The sequence below is a fragment of the Coturnix japonica genome, chromosome 2 (assembly GCF_001577835.2).
Source record: "Coturnix japonica isolate 7356 chromosome 2, Coturnix japonica 2.1, whole genome shotgun sequence".
Taxonomy (NCBI): domain Eukaryota; kingdom Metazoa; phylum Chordata; class Aves; order Galliformes; family Phasianidae; genus Coturnix; species Coturnix japonica.
Window position 1 is genome coordinate 8,444,902 of NC_029517.1, and position 18,947 is coordinate 8,463,848.

The 18,947-nt window shown below is 40.0% G+C and overlaps 1 protein-coding gene across 4 annotated transcripts in view; it reads right to left on the bottom strand.

Moving 5' to 3' along the window:
- Positions 1-17,832, bottom strand: part of PTPRN2 (protein tyrosine phosphatase receptor type N2) — a 621,717-nt gene extending 603,885 nt beyond the window's left edge. For 3 of the 4 annotated variants that reach the window (XM_032442981.1, XM_032442980.1, XM_015852813.2), the window contains exon 1: positions 17,577-17,831. In XM_032442981.1, the coding sequence (XP_032298872.1) occupies positions 17,577-17,697 (121 nt within the window). In that variant the 5' untranslated portion in view covers positions 17,698-17,831. Of the gene's footprint in view, positions 1-17,576 lie in introns of all 4 variants that reach the window. The other variant, XM_032442979.1, reaches the window with a different exon arrangement.
- Positions 17,833-18,947: the final 1,115 nt, after the last annotated feature.

Consider the following 18,947-nt stretch of genomic DNA (forward strand, 5'->3'; position numbering starts at 1 on the left):
AAGGGTACCAGATAGCACTGCAAAGTGGTACACGGGATACAGATACTAAGATTGGTAGAATCCATTGTTTTTCTGAACTGATTGGATAATTTCCATTTTTAAAGCAGTGTTCTGGGGTCTTTTTTGCTTTTGGCAAACCTGAACAATTACAACTTCCATATTTGTCATAAAAAACAATGTCAGTATAAATCCATCTGTGTAAATCCAGCTATTCTCAACAGGATGACAGTTTCTCTCCCGTACTGTATTCTGCTTTTACAAAATGTATCACCACAAGCACACATCATTGGCAAGATACTGAGGTTTGGATCTTACTTGGAAAAAAACATCAGCACAACAAGTGATGTAAGGATTGTTCCTATTAGCCAACAATACCATTTTGCATGTTTCTCTTATGTAATGAATAGGAACATTCAACACTCCATAATGCAGCATAATAGCTTAATATAATGAAGTCCAAAAAGAAACCACCTCCTTCATGACCTATTCAATATGGCCACAGATTACAAGGAGACTCACCTTGCAGAAACTTGCTTGCCATAAACAAAAAGCTTTCCATGCAGAAATCAAGCCCTCCAGAAATCCTGACTGCAGCAAAATATGCTAACAGGGTGCTACTTAAAATACAGTGTGAAGTCAAGGAAATTACAAATTTAATGCATTTGTATAATTCAAGATTTTTTAAATATTTCCATTTACATTGCACTGAGACCAGAGCTGGCACCACAGCTCCTCTGCTCAGTATGCAAGCATCATCCTCATTTTCTGCTCATAAAAAAAACCCAACAAAGCAATGTCATGATTTGTATAATGTCACATAGCAGGAGGCAGAAATCAAATCCTGTTCTATGACTACTTGACATTCAAACCTCTTCATTATCTGCTTCCTAATATTCCTCTCTTGTCCTTTCACCCTCTTCTCTTTCAACACCCAAACAACTCAAGCCCTCCAACTTCTTGTATACTTGCTCTTACGAATCTGTCTTCACACAGCTGATACTTCTGGAGCTTCTTCTTTTAGCCAAGACACAGCTTCTTTATTTTTTAATGCTCAAGTTAAAATTCACTCCTACATGATTGTCATGGACCTCTGTAGGAAATGCTGTGTAACCGATGGTCAGTCCTTACCCATGTCTACAGGAATTTTTCAGCCCATCAGTTGGGTTAACAGCAAACAATTCATTAATGAGTCACCCTTTTCACAATAAGATAAAAATATCTTCCCTTCCTACAGAAGAGCATTTGCAGTCATGACTTTAAAATCAATTAACATAAACAGCATATTGTTAACCATCTTTATATTACTATTCATTTATGAAAGCTCTAAGTCTTAGCATTTATTATATTTTCTATATAATTTGTCGTCTCCTTCAGGCTGGAAGTGCATCTTTTCAAAGGTCTTCAAAATTCCCAACACAATCAATGGCAACATTAAATAAACTATTTAGTTCATTATAGAAATCTTAGGGGGGAAAAAAAAAGGGCAATATTTCTCTATATGAAGTATTCCACATCATGAGAAAAGACGAGGTTTGTTTCCCGATGAACATCAGTATCCCTTACATGTTTCTTTACAAATTTCACAGCACCAAGGCAAGTTAAAAGCCTGAGAAAATAAGAGTATGCTGAATGTGAGCAAAGCATTACAAAGCAAATACAGTCAAAACAAGGAAGGAATGTGTTCTCAGTGAAGTGTGTCTGTGCTCACACATTTTCATGGCCAACACATTTTTTTTTTAATTGGAAACAAACAGGAATTTAACTGCATTTTTTTCAGTTTAGAAATAATGAATATTTAGAATTTACCTTGGGAACTCTGGTATTTTAATTGCTTATTTCAAAAAATATCTATATTAACAAATCAAAAAGATCCCTCACAGAATTCAAAAGAACTGATTTTTTGAAAATGTCGTTTAAACCCAGATTAAAATAAACTGCACTGTTGTAAAGCCAAAATGTACTTCATGAGAGGGAAGAGCGTGGCACCCATCTACAGAGTTCCTGCTACTATGGTTCTGTACATTTTTAGAACTGTGCAAGAGAATATATTCATAGAATCATAGAATCATCAAGGTTGGAAAAGACCTAAAAGATCATCCAGTCCAACCATTCACCTATTACCAATAGCTCCCACTAAACCATGTCCCTCAACACAACATCCAGTCGTTCCTTGAATACCCCAGGTTCCTTGAATACCCCAGGGTCTATTCACCTTTTATTATCATAAAATCATAGAATGGCTTGGTTTGGAAAAGATCTTTAAGACCATCCAGTTCCATCAAGTAGGGAGGGACACCTCCCACCAGACCAGGTTGCTCACAGCCCCATCCAGCCTGGCCTTGAATGCTTCCAGGGAAGAGGCACCCACAGCCTCTCTGGGCAACCTGTTCTAGCATCTCACCACCCTCACATTACAGAATTCCTTCCTCACATCCATTCTAAATCTTCCCTTTTCCAGTTTAAACCCATTTCCCCTCATCCTGTCGCTACATGCCATTATAAAAAGTTCCTCCCCAGGCATCTGGCACAACTTTTAGGTGCAACTGCTAAGAATGATAGACTTCAGCATTTGAAAATACTCTTAGAGAGGATATGGAAATCATATCATTTATGAAAGCAAAATATTTTAAATGGTATAAAAAAATATAAATTACAAAGTAATATGGAGATATATGAGAATATATTTGGATAGGCATTTATAATTCTTTGCCTTTAACACAGCCTCTGCTCACACCATGCCTCTTTTGCAGTTGATGGAAAGCTAGTGAGGTTTTAGCCAACTGTTCCTGGAGTACCATTCATCTCATCCCCAAGCAGACAGATAAAATGGGTCAGATCAATTATGTCCTCTAAGTGCCTCATTCACTTCAATCATTAAAACGGGCCACAGAGTGACTGCCTGATCTGCAGACATCTGAAGATAGGTAAGAAGAATTTCACATCCCACAACTAAGTACCCTGAATAAAACAAGACTGTAATATTGGTTTCCAAAAGAATACTTAAAACAAATATGCAAAAGCTTAAATATTTAATAATCTAATGTCTAAAAGTACTAAAGAAAGTACTAAAAAGCTGAAAAAAATAACTTGTCATATGTTGTTATTTCTCATAGTGTTTGCCAATAATCATGATTTCCAGTCTGGTAAATATATTAAAAAGGAGAGCAGAGCCCATTTTTGCTAGATTCCCCTTAGAGGACAGATATCTACACACTTATGCACACACAAGCAAATATGAGTGGTGGGAGTTCCATTTCAAGTATTCCAAATCTCCTTCCAAGATGTGACAGTGCAGCATGGATGAGCTGAGGATGGATGTCCAACCCCCATGACAAGCCTGGGTCAGGCTGACACACAGCGTGAGCTCTGACACTGCCGTCCTGCCCATCACAGCCACACAAGGATTTGAAGATAAAGCTTCTAGCATCTGGAGCAGCAAAACTTTCTCTCTGCCCTCAGGCTGACAAACTTGGCAGTTCAAACTGACAGGTTCAGCGGTACCTTAGAAAATGTACTTTTAAATGTACTTTTAAAATGAAGCTCTGCCTTCTCCAAGAAAAATATTTTTAATGTCTTATTCTATGAAAATATCTTGGTTTTACATTTTTTGTCCTGATATGAAGCAAATTCAAGTGTTGACATAGCAGAAACTCCCATAAGAAAAAAAAAACAAAAACCTGCAAATGTTGAACAGATAAAATAGAAAGCTCCTGAAGCAACACTCCCATTTGCAATGAAGGAATGAAAGCAAATAGAGAGGTGCAAAACCATCCCAAAATATCACTTACTCTCTTTATAGAACCACAGAATGGCTTGAGTTGGAAGGGACCCCAAGGATCATCAAGTTCCAACCCCCTGCCACAGACAGGGCTGCCAACCTTCAGATCTGACACTAGACCGGGCTGCCCAGGGTCCCATCCAGCCTGGCTTTGATCACCTGCAGGGATGGAGCATCCACAGCCTCTGGGCAGCTGTACCAGCACCTCACCCTTGTTCTGTTGGCTCCTATGATACATAACTTCAGTATCTGCACTTAGAGTTGTAATCCAATGATCACACATATCTAAATACTCAAGTATAGCAGCTGTACAGTATATAACAGCCATACAGTACTTGGGGCAATTGGAGATCTCTTGCTCTTCAAGAAAAATCTCACAGTTATTGCTCAAATAATCGATATACAACAACCTACAATAAGAAAAACAGTCACTTTCTGTCACTGTTGTAATTTTTGGAGAAGAGTTGAATGCATCTATTCTCTTGTGTTATCTTTATTTTAAAGAAAGCAATAAATCAATGTATTTAGAAGGGTTTTTTTTAACAAACAATCTGGTTCTGACTGCTAAAAAATTCAAGAAACCATTAAATTGTACACTCAGATAACTAAAAGCAAAGGACGAAGATGCCTATATATATCTTATATATATATCTTAGTCAAAAATCTCCCGCTTTCATCCTTTAAGGAAGCCTTCAGAAGTTATACCGAGTGCTTCTGAGGTTACAAAGTACCAATGGATCTTCCAGAAGCTGCACTGCCTTTCTTATTAATATTATCATCTTTTGTTTGCTACCTTCACTTTTTTTTTTATTTTATTCATTTGTGAAGATAATCCAAGGTAATGAAAAGATGGGTTTGTTCAAGGATGCCACATCCACTAATCTAGTGTAAGGACAAATCAGTAAAGGAAACACCTACTGCACTTTAGTTCTACTTTATTCAATAATGTATTTTCCTGACTTCTTTATAGAAAAGAAGTGGACGATTGCTCCAAAATGAGACAGAAGGGTAACTGATCATGAAAAAAAAACTACAAAAAGTCTTTAAAAGAAGAAATAACAACAGTCTTTGTCCTACTCCTTTCTAATGCACTTAGGAGGCTGGAGCAGTGGGACTGCTCAGGTCAGTAGGAACCTCCAGCTCAATATGTGAAGTGTGTCTCCATAACACTGTATCTTTCCATTCACTGTTTCTCACGTGTACTGGAATCCAAAGCATAATACAAGGCTGTGGGGTTTTTCCACTGTCAATGAATATACTTTCCATAACTGTAGGAAAGCAGCAGGAACACTTTAACACAGCGCATTTTCTGCCCACGCTGACAAGAAATACTTAGCGCTGTATTAAAAGTTCCTAATAAAAAATCAACTTACTGTTATTTCTTACAAAACATCAGAGTTTCAGGATCGAATGAGCCAATATCAACATCATTTTTGATTTGCAGTTTCAGTGGCTAAATGCTTTTGCTTTGATGAGTCTGTGTATAACTGCATCTAGAATGTTTGTCTGCTTCAGGACTGTTATGTCCCAAGTCAAAATATCCCCAGGACTGAGTCCCTTGTGCCCATCGGTCCATATGGGAATGTAAGTATGATGCAGGGCAATATTCATGCTTATTAAGTTCACTGCAGTCTGAAGTTTTCTCAGGAGCAAAGTATACAAAGTGCAATGTCAGATGACACCCAAACTAGTGTCTGATAACAATCATTAAGAGATCACAAAAGGAGAGAGGGTCAGAATGGGACAATACACCCTGATGCTTACACCGCAGATCTTGCACCACTTGACCACTATACTAAACTACTATAATTCATTCCACAAATGCCATATATGACATTGACAAAATTCTTACTGTGAAATCTGGAACAGATTCAGTCGATAAGGACACTGATGCTTTTTATCAAATCTAAACAATATCAGTTAGCTGTTGTTAGAGGATCATCCTAACAAGCAATTTACATCCAATTGCCGGCTTAAGAGAGTTTTAGGTCAAGTCAAAATCACAGAGAAACTCCTCAGAAGAATCAAGTTTATATTCAGCACAGGTAAGAGTGCAGCAGAAAAGGTGACTGAAGTTTTTAGTTATTTCCATAATGAATTCTCACTTGCTGTGGTCTGTCCTACTTTTCTTCCCCAAGGCCACACAATGGTTTCTCTTCAGTGGATAGAACTCTCAGCTGCCTCAAAGGGAAAAGTCCCGATAATTTTTAATTGTATAGCAACACACCATCATCATAAAAAAAAAGCTTACATTTGCAGAAAGATGTATTTGCAGATTTAACTTCGCACCTCCTGAGATGAGGTGCAGAACAAAAAGCTATTTCCAACTTCTCACATATGGAGAATAACTGCACATAGATAATATATGAACTGAGAAACTGCAGAGCGAATACAAAATTCATTCATCTGGAGATTATCATAGGATTTTATATTTATTTGCTCTGTAACTACATGACACCTGGTGTTCTCTCACTAATCTTCAAGGTCCACAGTCAAAATCATTATTCAGAGGCAGAGCTGGCAGTGTGCATTCTGGGGATCACCTTTGGAAAAGGAGAAATGACCCATTCCAGTTTCCATGCAGTTGTAAAGCATCAGTCAGTAGGTTTTTGGCAGCAATCCTCTCTCAGAGAAATGCTCAGTTAATTTGCATCTTCTCAAATGAAGGTTTTTACAGCCCTTCCCAGATGTCACCAGGTACCTACTCATCAGTGGAGAATGAAACTCAAAGCTTCTAACTCATGGTAAAGTGGTGTCATTTTAAAAAGCATTGTTACTGTGGAAGGTATTCCAAGGAGCAGTTTCAAAGTAATCTGAAGAATTCTAATCTTCAGTTTAAATCACTGCTCTAATTATCTTATTTGAAAATATCACAAATTCTTTAAGTAGCCCTAAAAAAAAAAGTACAAAGTTGGCAGAATTATGAACATTTTTATGGCATTTTATATTATATTATATTAATATTTTATGTTATTGAAGTTCCCAATTACCAAAAGAAAAAGACACGATTCTATTATAATTCAAGGTATAGGGGAAACTGCTCTAATCTATGGCTAAAGCAAAAGGGCAGTCCCATTTCCTAAGTGACAGCAGCACTTACCTATAGTTAAGTATATGGCTAGGAATTTGCACAGGCAATCAGAGAGACTTAATCACAGCTTTTAGGTAACAAACTATTTCAGAAGCAGCTCACTAGTGACTTATGACGTGAAAAAAAGTGATCGTCGTAACACCTGGTGCATTATTCACAAATGAAATGAGACTAAAAATAGGTAATGAATAAATATCACATAAAATACAGTGGAATGAACTAGTGTTAAGAAAGTACATAATGAAATTGATCACTTTGCAATCGGGCTGCCAGTTTAGTGATTGTTTATTTTTGAGGAGTGGGAAAGAGATGTGTGCTGACTCCAGCAGGACAGAGATTATCACACTATGTTAACTTACAGCTTGCCACATTTAAAGGCTATTCATTCCTAACACTCTTGTTCCTTATTTCTGATCTCTGTGGGCGTTCATTGTTTTTACTGATACACATTTGCATAATTAATTTCTGGATATTTATAAGAAAGTTACGTATTTTATCTAATGTGTATTCAGGAAGATTCATATTTGCTGAGCGTACACGGTTTATTTTTACAAACTAGGAAGGACTTTCCAAAGGTTATGTGGCAATGGTGAAGCTGGTCAAACAGAGCTCTGTTAGCACAGCTGCCAAGAGCTGGAGGGACTGGAAGGTGGAAAAATCCCAGTTCAGAATGAGCTTTCACTCCACAAAAACCACAGTGGGGAGATTCTTCACCTCAAGTCAGAACTGGTTTTAGAGGATGAAAGGTGACCAAAAAAAGAAAAAATATCAGGTCTCTGTGTGGGAAATTACATGAAGCATTTTATAATAATGTTAATCTGGCTGAAGTAAAAGTAGAATTATGGGTATAGAAATGTTACATGATATTTTTCTGCACTTCTTTCTGTAATAGTTCTTTGCCAAGCTCAGCATCATGCAGAACATGCTTTCTGTCCATTTACAAACAAACATTGTTTAATGTTAAGGAGTGACTTAGGCGTGACTGGCAAACTACAGACTCTGTGTTTTCCAGAGGGTGACAAACCCTAATAAAATAACCCACAATCCCCATTCTGCAGGCTCAGAGAGGTCAGAAGATACACCACCAACACACCAAACCCCAGCCTTCAGCAAGAAGAAACCTCTAAATTGAACAGAGTTCAGTGAAGTATCTTTGTCAAGTCACAAGACAATATGGGTGATCCTGAAGGAGCGCCATCTTCCAGGATGTTACAGAGATGATGGAAAATTGACCAGAAAGAAAATGTTCAAAAATGTATTTGCTAACACTCTGTCTTAAATAGAGCTAATCATGTTGTATAAAATCAGCCATATGCAAGCTCTATTCAAACATCGTATATATTAAATCACCTTAAATCCAGGAACTCTGGACTAAAACCAGCAACATCAGAAAGCACTGAAGCTACAACTGACCTCTTTTAGAACAGACACAAAACAGCTTCAGAGAAACAGGTGAAGCTCTTTGTGTAGGAGTGAAGGTTACACTCTGTTGGAAGCAGAGTCCTCTTGTGTGGCGATGAACTTTCATCTGAAGGCAGGCTGGTATGGTTCTAATATAAGATAGCTATAAAGAAAGATAATGAAAAGAAGGCCTCCCTGTGAAAGGAGTGTCAGGTAGCCAAACACATACACCCAGATTCAGATTCTGGCAACTTCACACAGGGTTTAGGTGAGGTCCACTCCCTGTTTACATGTATCACTACATTAACAGTAATTTAGTTTCTCTGACTGTATAGAAAACAAAGTCTGAATGACATCGACTTCCCAAAACTGCAAGAGAAGGCAGCACAGCCGTGCTACTCCTAACTACCTGCACACCCAGCCCACCTTTGGGCAGCCGGCCATTTCAGGGCTCCTCCATCTCTGCTACACTACAAGCGTAGTTCCACAACCAGGATGATGTTGCTCTAATTTTCTCTTAAGTAATTATTTAATTAGGAAAAATAACAACCAAGTGTGATCAGATCTTTCATTCAAGCGGGATCGTATCCTTTGTTAAAGCTGTGTGCTTTGCTTTCTAAAATGTCAGCCATTCAACAGCTGTTTATTCTCAAGCCTGTGTGCTGTGCCCATTTCCTCCTCCCTTCTCAGTTATTTACTTTCAGATTATCAACTCTTTAGAGCAGGTGTTACTCAGAGAAACAAAAGCAAATGGACAGGGGGAAAAAAAAAGAAAAGGCCTCAAGTGCAGATCTTTGTCCTGCTGGGTGGCGTAAAACCAAACAGGCTCAGTACTAGAACAGCCTTCTCATTCTGCTTTTGAAATGATAACAGCATTACACATTTTGTCCTGCCTAGGAGTGTGATTGCTCCCTAAGAAGACCTTTACTTGTTTATTTTTCCATCGCCCTGAAGATAGAAATTAACAGCACAGATCAGTTATCTCTGTTTTCTCTTCAAAACTTGTTTCTATTATTGTTGCATTTATTTTGAATAAATAATCTTTGTTGCTGTCTTTTTGCCTTGGAAATCACTCCCTGCATATAAGCACGTAGTTTTTGTCCTTTTTCAGGACATAAGTAAGAAGTAGGATACCCACTGGTGACTGCAGTCTTCTCCAACAAATGAAAGGAGGAGGTAACATCTCTCATATCAGATATCAAATAAAGTTGGAAGTATACAAAGTATTCCAAAATCTAAATTAAAGTTAAAACAAATCATTCCACATGAGAATTACACCATAAGGTATATATTCTTTAAAAACAGAATTAACATCCACATTCTTTGATGGTGTTTTATCTCCTTTGATTAAAGTTTATAATATTTGATGTCACATCTTTAACTCAGACTTGAAGAGTAAATAGAACCTCAAGTCTAACTTAGAAATATTTGCTGTCAAAGGTTAATAAGAGACTGTCTTTTGTGAGGACACCACGAGTCCAAATGTCATGTTGTGGGGAAGTCAGCGGCACTATCACCATAAAATCATTCAGTCTCCAGGCCAACTCCCTGTGGCTGTTTCAGGGACACCAGTTCTAATATCAGCACTGATATCATTTGTGAGCAAGACTGTGATCCAGATCCTTTTTTGTCCCAGCAAAAGCAAAGCCCTGTGCAAAAGCAAGATCAAGCAATTACTGGCAGGAATACCATAAACTGCTCTTACTGCCAAATATTCTGTATTACAAAGCTGCAACTGGAAAATAGCTGAAAAAACACAAAAAAACACAGATAGTTTCCTAAAACAGAATTCTTCACCAGGTCTATGGATGAGACTTTTACCTTCCAAGTAAACTGCAAAGTTTAACTGAATTGCATTAAGCAGCTAAGAAAGTTTTAGGGAAAATACAGCCCTTCTGGTGCAGAGCAGAATAATAATAAGGAAGAACCATCTTTAGACCTTGTAGGACAGCAAGAGACAGACAGATAATTATCTGCTACAGAACAGTGAGAGCCGAATATTTTCACGTGCCAAAAATCCAAAGCATCTATCAGATCTTCAGCATCCAAGATTGATTTCTGGAAGTTAATTTTTAGATTTTATTGAGGTTTAAGCATGAGAGATCAAAGATGAATGGGGAGGAGGGTAAAACTGTTTGGGATTTTATTTTATTTTTTTTATGAATCTGAATGTTTCTGCCTTTTGTTGAAGTTTGTATGTTCATTACGTAATGTTTTTTCAGTCTCACTTGCGCTGTTTTCTATGAGGGGATCTAGAAGTACATTACATTTTAGGAGGCCATATATCTCTCTGCTTTACCTTGTGCTCGTTGGCTATGATTTCAAGCTTATGTAATCATCATTGCACACTGTTAAGATAGGACTGAAAGAAAAGACCTTACACCCACTACAACCAGCTGTACTTCCATATATATTCTATATATTCTTCTAGTTACTGATTTTTACACCTTAAGATAGCATTTCTTATCAAGCTATTAGTTGCAAGTATAAGAGTAAGACGTGCAGTAAGAGAGACTGCACATCAGCAAACTGTTTAGCATCTGTCAAGTATGTTTCACTGAAACTATAGAAAAAAAAAACATGAAGATGTAGTTCTTTCCTAAGCTACTTTACTTCTCAAGAATTCCTTGTCTAAAGAAATAAATTCGATAATGCTAAGCCTCACTAATCTTTATAGAGAAAAGTTCCCGAAGTTTTTGATGAGCGCAGCTGTTCTGAATGGCATACAGTCATTGGGGAGTCTGTAGTGTATTGACACCATGAAATTGTTGAGATAAAAATAGAGCCCTCTCACCATCCCTCAAAGTAAAGCCCCTAAAACTCGCACAGGAAAACTCACTAATCCCACAGACACATTAACCTCCATGCCCTGCTTGCTTTCTCTTGGCTGTCCAAAAGGAGGAACTCTCTGAGGGTCCCTTCCTTCAGCAATCCCAACACCAGACTTTCCCCCTACCATTTATCTGGCATCTTACCTGCTTATTTATCTGCTTTTTTTCTCCTTCATTTCCTCACTCCAGTCTGCCCATTTCTTTCTATAGTTACCAGAGGTGACTGCCTTGCGGATATTTATTTCCCAGGACTACTGATATCCTTCAGCTACATCACTTGTTTCAGTCCCTAACCTTCCTGACTATCACAGGACCTTCCTAAGCAGCTGACTGGTAAGACATCTCATAGCCATGCCAGTGGTTCTGAAGTAAGACAGCAGGTAAACATCAGACCATCTTTAGTTCAAACTACTTCATTCTTTCTCCTTCATGTAGTAAGACAGACAGGTAAATCATCCTCCAAATGTGCTTACCTCTCCCCGGGTTTAACCTGAGCATCTGATATTTGAATTGCTATGACGCAGTGCTGACCATATAGATGTTTACATCCAGGTGGTCATGCTGGCCTGGGAAACTTACACAGCACAATACTAAGTGGAAGGAAATAGCTGCATTATGGGATATCTTTACCTAATCCATGTTAGGTCTGTACATTTGGGTAGGATGAATTGAAATGTATAAACTAGATCTAGGTTAAAATATGCCCTGAGTGATAAGCTCAAATAATTACACTTAGTTAGATGAATCCCATCCCTCACGTTAGGAGATGTACATCCTTTTGTTCTATCCCCAAATCACTTTCTCATAGTCTACGCACATTCCCCGACTCCCCTGTGGCTATTCATTGATCTGAATGCATGAATTGATATTTCTACTTTTCCTTCCTGTCACCTTGCCTCATTTTCTCACGCCCCCATCATGTCCATTGAGAAGCTCTGTTTTGCTGCTGCATTTGACTGTCTTCTACGAGAATGAGTAACCTCATCCAATCATCAGTTATTTATAGATTGTACACAATGGACTAATCTCCACTCGTGGCCTACAATTCCATTAATTTTACATATCATTTCTCACTTCTATTTCTAAATATCCACATTCCCAACATGCCTCTACCCCTTTGCATCTCTTCTGATTCTTCCTCTGCAAATACACCGTTCATTACTTCTGCATCCTCACCTGCTTATTTTTCATCTGCAAATATAGAACTATTTCACTAGGCAATGACATTACTTACTTTTTAACTTTATCAGTAATGGCCATGCTGCACCTGACCAAAGACAAGTGCAGCTCAGCATCCTGACTGCAACAGAGACCAGCAGTGGACTTTCCCTCTTGGATACTTACTCTCCTCTGCCACCTTTATCACGAAAACCAGACTGATTTTTCCTTCATTGAATGCTATCCTAAATCTGCCTGTAAACGCTAACGCGGATTCTAGAAAGACTTTATATACACTGATCTTGCAAGAACAACTTCAGAGATTTATCTAAATTTTAGGCCATACCATAAGTGGGATGAGCCCCAAATACATATTTCCCTTCAGCAGACTGACAGATGACATGATGATGTTGGTGGAATATGATTGAAGTCTTTGGGACTAGTACTACTTCTTCAAACAAAAATAAATAAATAAACAGATATATTCTCTTTTATTTCACTATACAATCTGGAAAATGTAGGGGTATGGTCAGGTGTGAAGTAAAAAAACCTTGTCCAAAGCCTATTTTGATTTTGATTTTCTCTCACCCAGTTAACCAAATAAAGGTTCTCCCTGAGAATCCCACCCTATGAACAGTGTTCAGAATACCCTGCAATGGCTTCCTTTTACCAATAAAAAATAATTCACTTCTCATGTATTTGTAACTGTCAACAAAGCCAAGTTAGAAGATAATAAAAGAAGATCCGGATAATCTATTTCAGGTTGAAAAGGATAGCATAGAACAGCCATGACATAATGCCAAAACCATGAGTGCATGTTGTGACATTTACTTCCATGGAACTAACAGACACACATGCCTTGATATCAAGTGATACATAATTATTGCTTTCTGACATAACTGCTTACTTAGAAGCATTTCAAGAACATTGTTCTAGAAAACAAGCAAATACCTTTGACAAAAGGAAGCATATGTCTTCCTACATTGAATCCTTCACATTATGAGTACACAGCACTGTCTTATTTGCATGATTGCGCTGATGTGTTTGCTACCATTATATCATAAATCACAGAGAATCTCTAATAATTGTATGAAATCAATGTGATACCAAAATATCTCAGTGCCTAATAGGAGTTCCAAATGAACGTAACTGGAAAGTCAGACAATTGTTATCTACTGAACAGATGGCAACACTGCAATTCCTCTGCTTTCTTAGCCAGACTGCTGCAAGCCTCAACCACAATTCTGATCCGAATGCTGCTGAAGTCAATGGGAAAGTTGACATTGACTTCAGTGAGCTTCAGTTCAGCTCAAAGTTACTGCAGGAAGCAACATTTCAGCCCAGGCTCAGTCACAGCTCCCCAAACCAGTTGATAGCAATGGCTGAGAGCAGTAGTTGCATTCATTTTGTTACGGGAGCATCAACCCAACAAGAACTAAACTAAGACCCACTTTTGTGCTGCTCCTAAAGGTCTCTTTCACAACATCCTTTGCATTGTATTTGAAGCACTGGCTGAAAAGCCAAAGGTTTTGTATTCTTTTCATCTACCCTGCTATTCATTTCATCCTCTTCTAATTTAGGAATTCACACTGAAGAAATTGTTTCCACCTATGGTAAATGAAATCCGTGCTCCTCTAATCTCATGCTTCTGTTCCGCTTTAATCCCATGAAATTCCTAACCCACACCAAAATTGGTTTTCTTCAGCTGTCAGACACATGCACCATACTTTGTGAAAGTCCTACAACGTACATGCAACGTTATTTATAGGTCTTTGAGTGCAGCCAGTCCCATTTGAACACCAATGAGATGTAAAGCACACACCGCTATGTGTTCAGAAGAATTTGCATGTTTATAAGCTGATATTTGACCATTGTATCTTTTAGTCGATTAAAAAATAAACCCCCAAGCATTCGACTTACAGAAATTTTGCATTTGATGATTGTGATACAACTTTGAAGGAATTTCTCACACAGCGCATGGAACTGTTTCCAGAAGTTTCCACTGAATGTTAATGTACTCATTTAAGAAGAAAATGCAGACTAAAATGAAAAAAAGCCACGAGATTATGAGCAGCACAAAGCGTCCATTTAAATTACTAAGTTCTACAGTCGTCACTGAAGGTGATAAGCATCATTTTACACACTAGAGGTCAATGTGAATGCACTGCAGCGTGCTCACTCCGATTCTCTTTACCAGTGCCATGTCAGAATGACTTCTGCTCTAAAGTATTGTTATTTTAGGACTAATAAAATAATAGGATAAGCAACGTTCACGGTTTGTTTTGTTCTGAACCTCACACAACACACCTAATAAGAAAGCCACATAATGAAATAAAATAGAAGCATCTATTTAGAAGGCTAAGCAAGTGCAGGAAGTTTTTTAATTGGTGGAGACATGATTTGTATTGAAGTAAGTGCTTAATGTTTTTTGGTAGACATTTTAAGCTTAACTGCTTCCTTGGCATGATTGTTTGTTAATAAGAAAATTACTTATTGGAAAAAAACATCTGAACCACCACCATTACAGGAGCAGAAGAACCAAAATGTGATGAATTTAGCAAACACAGAATCATAGGTTACCTTGAGCTGGAAAGAACCCAAAAGGATCATTGAGTTCAACTCCTCTATCCAGTAAATCAGGATGTATTGTTTATTGGTGATTACTTTGTAAGGCACTTTTTAAAAGTCCATATTCTCAAGTAGACTGTGTCTCATAAATAAGTAAAGGTTAATTTGGAATATTAAATGCCCAGCCCCACCATTTCATCAAAGACCAATCTCAGATGTCTTTTCCAATCTTGGTGATTCCATGATTCTATGGTGATTCTATGAACACTAACAATGTACTAAGACTGCTTTTTTTCTATAGAAAGAGAAGACAAAATGTGCTCTCATTGATAATACCATCTAATAAAAACACCTTCCCACAGGAATAACCTACAAAGCCTCATCAATTATACAGACAGAAGAACAAATCCAAAGATCTATTATTTTAGTCAGTTGTAACTTTAAAATATCCAATTCCTTAAACAAGTTTGTTAACCATATGACAAAATAAATAGGTCACCATTTCAAGATGCCTGGTAGATTGGGAAACTGAGACAAAAGTTGAGGAAAAAAAGGCAAAAGGAATGAAACTGAATGAAAACATCCAAAAAATACATTGCAGTGCTCTACCTTCAGAGGTCCAGCTTTTAGGACAACCTTCTGAATCACTTAATAAAAACAAATTAATTAAAAAATATTTATATATTTGCATGGCTTTTAATGCATTTCCCAGTGTGTATTATAGAGGTAATATAATGCATCTGTGTTTAATCCTCAGTTAAAGAAAATGGGACTGTGCACAAGAAGAAGCCAAACGGGAATCTTCCATCTATAACCACAAATAATCCTCAGACTCAGATACCTCGTAGTATTGCATTTCCAACTTCTATTTCTGCCTTAAAAAACTGTAGCCTAAAATTGCATGACATCAATTGTAATAGATAGTTTGATCTCAAGGTTTGTAATGCTGGTCAGTAAAAATAAAATAAAAATTAAAAAAAAAAAATTAAAAAAATCAAGGAATTATGAAAGAAGGGGCAGGTAAACCTGTCTCAGTTTCAGTAATACAGACGTTCTCCTGCATCTTGTAAAGCATAATAAATCCTTCCCCTTCTTTCAAAACAGATCTCTGGGGCATCAGTTATTTCTCTAACCCAGCAGAAGTAGAAAGGTTCCATTTGTTCCAGTGTTACTGCAGTATATCAGAACCGCACCTCCTGGACCACCAGCTCCCCACACACATGAATCCTGTTCTGTCCCATTCCCTGCCATACAAGGATAACCCTCACAGGCTGGCAGGCCTTACTGAGGAAGGAGCTCAGGGAAGCTAAGGGGAAGTGACAAACACACAAACACTGTTTCATAGCTACAACATGCTGAAAAATATTTCATGACCCAGATTGATCTACAGTTTATGTTTAAAGAGAGAAGATCCAGGTCTGGCTTGTCTGAAAGCACAGTGCATAACCCATGGCATTCTCATCAAACACACAAATTACAGCTCTTACTTTCAGTATCTATGCAAGCTTTCACCCCGGAAGGCTGGGAGAAACAGTCTATATCTATAGCAACCAGGAGAGAGAAGGGAGGGGTAGATCCATCCCAAAATGCGTCTCCTCTAAACCTTGCATCGCTACCTTCACTAGATCCAGCAGCTGCTCATTTTCACTGCCACTTGGCCAAAGACTCATTAAAACAATAAAGGTCAACTGATTTTAATTTCTCCTCAATAAACAGCATATGCAAAAATACTTTTTTTTTTAAGAGGCTTCCTTTGTTAATGAAAGTCATTTCATTTTTATTTTATTTTATTTTATTTTATTTTATTTTATTTTATTTTATTTTATTTTGTCTTAGGAATAAAAATCAAAAAGGATTTCTTAGAGACAGACAGCTCAGCTTTCACTCTCTGATCCCCACAGCAGCCCCAGGTAGCTGTTTAACTGGGATAAAAACAAGTTACCACCTCCTTGGTGCAAGCTGAGTTTCAGAAAGATACTACAAAGTTAAGTGAGAGCTGCTGTGTGCCATTGGAGACAGCTCTGGAGCGCAGCTGTGGTAGCTCAGTGCAGTGAGGGCTGCACAGAACGTTGACCCGAATGGCACTGAGATTGATTTGGGGCCCCTGTGTGCCCATGGGGAGCTTCCCACGAGGTGTCTATCCCAGAAGGTATCCTCTAAAAGAGGAAGGGCTCAAACTGTGATGGTCTCCTCACAGTAGGAGGCTGCTGAACAGCCTTGGCAGAACAGGATGGGGATTTTGAGGCACCTCTTACAGCCTCAGCCAGGTGGTCCCCATCTCCGGGGAGATGGAGAGGAGAGAGAGAGAGGAGCCGGGCTGTGGCCTAGGGATCTCCTGCGGTTTCCAAACACCGCTAATCTGGGACGAGCGTTAGGTACGCAGAGGCTGGAAGCGTTTTGTGGTGACCGTGTGCCCACCGCGGCCCCTCGACTTTAGCGGCCTCGGGGTGGGGGGGGTTGAGTTGTCAGGGCGAAAGGTGGCTCGGTCAGCCCGGCTCCTCGCGGAGCCTCGGGGCAGCTCCGGCCGCGTCCCAGCAGCGGGGCTCGGGGCTCGGGGCTCGGGGCTCGGGGCGGCCTCTGTGGGAGCGGCTCGAGGGCCGGAGCCGGGAGGGAGGGGCGGCAGGACGCGGCACCTCGTCGAGCAGCGGAGCGCCGTGCGGGCGCGGCCAACGGGATGGGGCGATACCGTGATACACGGAACCGGGGGACGTTGCGGCCCCGCTCCCCGCCCGCCCCGCTCCCCACTCACCGATCCGAGCCTCGGCGGCGGCTCCGGCGGAGGACAGCGGCTGTCCGCGCGGGGCGGCGGCGAGGACCTGCAGCAGCGGCGGCAGCAGCAGCGCGAGGACGGAGCCGAGCGCCCCCATCATGCCTGGCCCATCGCACGCGGCCGTCCCGCTCCCCGCCCGCCGCCGCCAGCCCCTCACTCCATGCCTCGCACTCTCCCTTTCCCAGCCCTGTATCCACCCGCAGCGGATTCAACACCCAGGACAGCGACCGGCGCCGCCCGCCCGCCCCCGAGCCGGCCCCGCCCCGGCCCGACCCGCTCCGCCCGGCAGAGGCGGCTCCCTCCTCCTCGCTCCCCGCCCGGGGGCGCCGCGGTGCGGGGCTGCCCTGAGGGGGAATGGACGGGAGGATGGTTCTGCCCGTTCGTAGCCTCTAAAGATGAGGCTCTAAACCCTCTGAGGATGAGGGTTATGAAATGCTTTTGCCTCACACACCTTGAGGGAAAGCGGTGCTGCAAAGTTTTGTCTTTATAAATGGACGAGTGGGTTCTCCTTGCAGCCTCTTCAGTAGTGTCATTGAACCATGGAATATCCCGAATGGGAAGGGACACACAAGGCTCGTCGAGTCCAACCCCGGTTCCACACAGCAGCAATGACCAAGACAACCAAGACAACCAAGTGATGGCAAAGTCCCAGGCCTTTCACCCTCTCTATCTGCTTAATTAATAGAATCATGGAATTGTATGAGTTCGAAGGGACCCTTAAAGGTCAACTAGACAACTCCACTGTAGTAAATAGGGATGCCTACAGCTCCACCAGGTGTTCAGAGCCCTGGCCAGCCTGACCTTGAATGTCTCCAGGGATGAGGCATCCACATCTCTGGGCAACCTTTGCCGGTGCTTCACTGCCCTAATTAAGAAATATCCTTATATCCAAAGTGAATCTCCCATCGTTTAGTTTGAAAACATTTCTCCATGTCCTATCACAACAGGGCCTTAAAGAATCCATCCCCTTCTTTCTAATAGCTCCTCTTTAGATACTGAAAGGCTGCTCTTGTTTCCCCAGAGCCTTCTCTTCTTCAGGATGCACAACTCCAGCTCAAATTCTTCTGCTGCTGAAATTCAGATTCTCCTTATGTTCATCTTTGAGGTCAGTGGCTCTAATTATACACTCTGAAAAACATCCTCCTTGACTTCAGTCATAGTCACAGCAGACTCACATTCACAATTATTGGAGAAGAGTTAAATTAGTAATACATGAAGTGACTTTGCCATAAGTTAAATAATGAAACCCCACAAAACAAAGGTTGTTACTGCACAAGATTTGCGACAGGATCTGGTGGTCTTTCAAGGGGTTTCTGTGATGGATGTCTCTTATATGGTTGCTTTCATCTC